The 6,252-nt window shown below is 32.8% G+C and overlaps 1 protein-coding gene across 1 annotated transcript in view; it reads right to left on the bottom strand.

Annotated features, from left to right (window-relative positions):
• MSR1 (macrophage scavenger receptor 1) overlaps positions 1-6,252 on the bottom strand; it is a 71,260-nt gene that overhangs the window by 58,887 nt on the left and 6,121 nt on the right. Inside the window, exons 2-3 of the mRNA XM_011365272.1 lie at positions 3,549-3,655; positions 1,140-1,253 (exon numbers count right to left, since the gene is read on the bottom strand). Coding sequence (XP_011363574.1) covers positions 1,140-1,253; positions 3,549-3,651 — 217 coding nt within the window. The 5' untranslated portion in view covers positions 3,652-3,655. The remainder of the gene's footprint in view (positions 1-1,139; positions 1,254-3,548; positions 3,656-6,252) is intronic.

The following is a 6,252-nucleotide window of genomic DNA, read 5'->3' as shown; positions in this document are numbered from 1 at the left end:
TGTATGTGTATGTATGGATAATGAGGATAAGCACATGTCTGCTCAGGTGTAACTGTAAAGGTGTATTAAGATAATCTATGGAAAATTTATAGCCCAGTGCTTGAACATAGTAAATGCTCAAAAATTATAGCTATTGTTACAATTGTTGTACTATCATCATTTCTTTCTTAGCAGAATGCTGGCTCTGTCTTAGAATATTCCTTAGAATATTCCAATAGGTTGCCTCTTAGCAGAGGAAGTTTGTCCTTGTATTTAGGAGCATTTACTTGTTACGCTGATTAGTGTGCACATAAAAATGTATCTTACTCTCAGCCTATCACTTGTTAGAGCATATATCCAGACATGTTGCCAGTCACAGAGAAGAGCTACAAGGTATATAAATTTAACTGCCAATTAAATTCATCAAAAATGTTACAGAAGGGAATAATATTTACAGATTTGACTGTTATATGCAAGTCACCCCTGTGAAAACCTTCAATTCTATCACTATTTCAAATCACACTCTCCAAAGGAATATGTATCTGACGTCATATTGAGCTCAAGTAAAGTGTTTTTTTTTTTCTTAAGGAAATGCTATCAAGTTATTTTTAGAGATGTTTTAAATAATGGCCTTATGAAACATGTGGCCATATAAACTGTAAAGATATTACTGAAGTATAGGCCATTATTTTTTAAGGTTTCTTTTTGAAGACATTTCTTTCTGCTCTCAATACTAACGGTAGAAAAACTTTACCTGAACAACTGGCTTGTTTTTATATTTTAGGTATTGTTAATGTAAATGATCATGTTAATTTCTTCACATTGGCAACTAGAATATCATGAAATTCGTAATCAACTACGAGATGTCTAGAGGACTTCGGGGAATAACATATTTTTGAAATGGTCTAATCTCCATCTTAACCTTCACATATCTATATTTTTATCTTAATCTTATATTTCGTATTCTATTTCTTTTTACTATTTTCCACTTAATAACAATATATTTTTATTTAATAAATTTGAAGAACACTTTATGACATAAAGTTTCCCTTATGACTCTCATATGCCAAGAAAAAAAAACCCCAAATGTTTCTTTTTGCTTCTACAATAACTAATCTACAGGGTAAGTTGCTGGGCTTTAGAACTCTAGAATACTCTACCTGCCACTATTCCGATGGTAGGTATGAGAATTATAAACACCAGGAGGTAAAGAGCAATCAGCGCAGCTTTGAAGGACTTCAGTTTCTCTTGAAGGCCAAGGCCATTTTTAGGATCTAAGAAAACAAAAGCCCAACTTGTTAGAAAACTTAATCTTCTTAGTTAATTATAATTTTTGTGATGTCCAATTATATTGTTACTGCCAAGCCCATTGGAATAAAAACGGAAAAAAAAATAGGTCCTCATTTATTCAGTAGGAAGCATAAGGAACAATCACAGAAAGAGCCAAAACAGAGGTCACTATGAACATTTGATTTACTTCTCCATTAACTAAGTAGCCATGAAAAAATGACTATCTTCTACAAGTTGTACTTATCTCATTTGAGGGCATTAGTTGGCAAATTTTAATATTTATACCAAAATATGCAAACATAAATTTTATTTTTTTGTTTCATCTGTAGATATATTCAAAGTAAAAATAAAATTTCTCAAGTAACTATATAATTATGATTTTTTCTGATTTTAAGTAAGATAAGAAAAACATTTATTTTCAATGATAATTATATAAATTTTCTTTTCTAATAACTTTATATTTGGATATTTCTTATATTTGAATACAATGTAAAAAAAGAAATAAACAAAATTATTCATGTTTTGACTAAACTTTGGATCAATGAAGTCCACCCTCTGGATATGTCAGAACATATTAACATTTTAGTACTATCCATTTATAATTAAAAGCAATTCACATAATGGATGCTAATTGTGGAAAAGATAATTTGATGTAGAAGGAATCTTAGTAGAAGAGGAAGACATTTCTCTGATTAGGTGAATAAAACATCTATCATTTCCCCATCCCCTGAGGTCATTGTTCTTATTGTTCAATAAAAAAAAAAGTAAATTTTGTTTTCATGTTGTAAAGTCCTAAATTAAAAACAGAAGTTCAGATATTGTTCAATTATGTTCTATTTGAGAATGAAAGGAAAAGGAGAGAAAATTTTAAGAAATAAAGCAAAAAGTAAAGGGAAAAAAAAAAGAATGAAAGGTCTAAGGAAAAAGAAAAAAAAAAACTCCCATAATATAAGCAAGATAGGATATTCCATCTGCCAGGTTGACTAAGCCTGAAACCTAGGAGTCATCTTCTCCCTTATCTCCAATTTAAAATCACAAATTATCTGTATGCTGCCTTTTAAATAGCTCTCAAAATGTGTTTTGTTTTGTTTTGTTTTGCCTTTTCTCTGTCCACAATGCCTCTGTCCTCCTCCCTCAATCTTTCAACATCTGTACTTTTAAAAGCTTTTATTATTACCTTTTTTCTTTCTGTCTCTCTGGTGCCACATCCATCACCGGCAGCACAGCACACAAGATCCATCATGTGTTGGCATTGTGGTCTGTATTTAAGGTTTGTCTATGTAAGAATGTATACAAGATTCTGTAACTTTACATTAGCTGCTTCCTCTTACTGAATATTTTTATAGTTCCTCTCCACCCACTGTGTCCCCCCTGGTGAAATATATGTAAGGCTTAGCAGAATTAAAGCACCTCCATCCTGATGCCTTAAATGAACCTGTCCAGAAACAGCCAAACACTATGGCTATTGAGGTCTTGTGGTAACCTGTACAAACATCTGTTTTAGCACTGTTATGTATTGAATTGTGTTTCTCAGAAAGATATTGTTGAAATCTTAACAATCTTAACAATGGTATCTGTCATTGTGATCTTATTTGGCAATAGCGTCTTTGCAGGTATAAGCGAGTTAAAATAAGGTCATACTGGAGTAGAGTATGCTGTAATCCAATGATTGATGTCCTTACGAGAAGAGGACACAGAGACACGAGAAGAGAAGACCATGTGAAGATGGAGGCATAGATTGGAGTTGATACGTTTCCAAGCTAAGGGGCAGAGCTAAGGATTATCAAGAGCCACTAGAAGCCAGAAAGAGCTAAGAAAAGATTCTCGTCTAGAGCCTTCAAAGAGCACACAGCCCTGCAAACACACCTTGACTTCAGACTTCTGGCCTTCAGAATAAATGTTGGTTGTTTTGAACCACCTGGTTTGTGGTAATTTGTAATAGTATCCCTAGGAAACTCATACAAGCACCTACCACCCATGATTTTCAAAAATTAATTTATAATTGTAGGATCATAGTTATTTCCAGAACCTAATCCAGTGGCTGAGAAATCAGAGAACTCAATCAATATTGTGGATTAATTTAATCTATTGTAACGCTTTCTTACTTCAATTTAAGTTAATTTTGTATTTTCTCTCAAGAGATGGGAAGACCTATTTATCCAATAAGTATCATTTTAACATTCATAGCCATTTAAAGTAAGTCTTAAGATTATAATTTTAGATAATGTCAATAACTCTAAGGACAACTTTCTCGGTCACCCCTCCTTTCTTCTACTTACTCAGAGGTATCAAAGCTGTCATTGAGCAAGCATCAAACTTCACAGATTCTGAACAGATATCAGTGTCCTCCTGTTGATTATGAAAGCTTTCCCACTGTTCCATACTTCTGTCAAACACATGGAAAAATATACTAATTATATAAAAAATGGCTAGGACCCAATGGCATAGTGTTCAAAATAAATTTTATAATTAAAATTCAATTTCAGCAAGGAAACACATATCATTAGCTAAATTTACATATCTGCCATATATATAAATATATTATTCCTACTCTTAAGTTTTAATTTTAATAGTAACAGATACACTTACATAAAACTCACTCACGTATCTGCATGCGTAGGTATATGTTTTTTGAGAGTGAAGTAGCTTCTCTTTCTTAGCTAAAAAAAATACTTTCCCAAGTGACAAAAAACAACTGTTTGGCTGAAAAGAAAAAAATAATTTCCCTTAGAACAAATAATTGTGCAAAATATGAAGCAAATATTTCCTGTATCTTTTATCGGAGCTTCATGAGCCAGTTTTTTTTTTTTTTTTTTTGCCAAAGCATCTGTTTATCACTTTCAAAAGGTCAAATCAAGTCACTAGATTAAGAGTCACAGGAAAATCTTAGTTTTTTTCTTTTCTTTTCTTGTTTGTATTTATTTATCTGTTTTTTCAGGGATTCTCATTGTACATTGGCAGCATCACAAATATGTCTTATACCTTTTAAAGCACAATCCATATTCTATGATACAATCTACACTTACGTCTCTTTAAGATGCATCACAGTCATTTAAAAGGCTTGATTAAAAACAGATTGATGGGCCTCACCTCCAGAGTTTCTGATGTTTAGGGTGCGGGTGAAGGGTCAAGAATTTACAATTCCAACAAGTTCTCTAGTGATGCTACTGTTTCCAGTCTGAGAACCACATTTTAAGAATATTTTCCATGAAAAGAAATTAAATGACTTTTTCTTGGAAATCGTTCAGTTCATTTGATTGTAAATTTAGAATAAAGCCAAGATCTTCTGGCCATTTCTTATTTTCTTTAATGCTGAGTTATGGATTTAGCACAGCCAAAGTTTAATTGAGTGCACTGGCAGCTCCAGGACACCAAATTCATAACTCGACCAGGAAATGAAGGGCAATCATTCACATGCAAACGTTCATCCTGCTTTGGGGAAAGGTATTGACAATTAAGGATGTGACTCGACTCCTATAATTATATTCTTTTAAACATTACCAAGGAGATTCTTTATTCTGAGTTTGCAATGACAATTTTTGTTCATGCATCATTCTACAATTTGGTCTTAGTTTCCATAAATCCTGTTGATCTAACCAAGGAGTGTGTTCTTAAATGATTTGGCTACTGGGGAGGAAGGGAGTAGGGGAAGGAGGGAATGTATTAGACTTACACCCTCTTTTCTTAGGCAGAGGTCAAGTAAAAGAACGAAATAATTTCCTGGGAAAATTGATCATATAGGAAATCAAATTGGATAATTCAGATCTAGTCTCTCCTAACATTTCCCACTTCTAATTCACTCTATTATTTAAATTGAATGATAGTTTTACTTACCAAGCAAAATAAACGCACGAATAATTTTAAAAACTGAAATAACAATAAAGCTGAGCTAAATTATAAACTATTGTTCAAAGCAATGGGAACTATGTGGCAAAGCTTTTTAACTTTGAACTCAGTTTATAAAGGACGGGCTCACAAAGTATGCATTTAGATACACCTGCTATGAAACTAGAAATTTCTTTTCGGGCTGCTTGCTGGCCCCTTCAAAATGTGTTAAACTATAATCAAATATTGGTCCTAATATTTGAGTTAGTATGACTCCATTTTCATTTAAAAAGAAAGGAAATCTCTTATATTACTTAATCTTCCACAAAGGGAATATTTTTGTAAAAAGTTGAAACCTTTTGAATCGGATAAATCCCTCTAGATTGTGAGGTGCATAAGAGGAGGAATCATGTCTGATTTTGCTAAGTATTTATTACCCGAGCCTAAGAAACCTGGAATATAGAATATACTTAATAAAGATTTGTTGACTGAATGATCTGATTTGTTTTATGTAAGGTATTAGTCTCATATATTAGTTTTTGCTGCTGTTGTTTTGAACAAGATGGATATTTGGAGATGGGACAAAAAAGGCATGCTTCTTCTGATAGAGAACTTCTTGGTAAATAGATTTTGTCCTTAATTCAGATTTTTTCCCCCTATTCTACACTCTTATTATTTTATACCATCCTTGAACATAAACCAAATCTAAGGGCTAGAAGACTATATTAAGCTGTTGAGACACTGCCACTCACTCTAGCCTGTTTCTAGTCAGCATGCATTTTCATTTTGTCAGGTCCAACTGGCAACTAGCTATGGCCACATCCCCTTGTAGTTCTCAAAGGCACATTACTAGCATTTTGAATGGGACAATTTTTTTTGTAAAAATCTATCTTAGTTGTATAGGATGTTTATCAGTCCTGATTGCCATCCATTGTCACTAATGTCTCCTAATCATTATATTACTGCTTTCCTCCTGCAAAAAATCACTTTATCCTCACACATTTTCACACACCGATCACTCTTTGAGAACCACTCTTCAACTTGCATTTCCAATGTAGATAGAAAGTCAGGAACTTTCTCTCTGTGAGATTTGTCATGGGCAATCTGATTGTTAACATGCCTTTAATGGAGATTTATTTTCACTAAAAATATTTTTTT

The sequence above is a fragment of the Pteropus vampyrus genome, unplaced genomic scaffold (assembly GCF_000151845.1).
Source record: "Pteropus vampyrus isolate Shadow unplaced genomic scaffold, Pvam_2.0 Scaffold108, whole genome shotgun sequence".
NCBI lineage: Eukaryota > Metazoa > Chordata > Mammalia > Chiroptera > Pteropodidae > Pteropus > Pteropus vampyrus.
The sequence above is the reverse complement of the archived record's forward strand: the minus strand, read 5'-3'. Positions and strand labels throughout refer to the sequence as shown.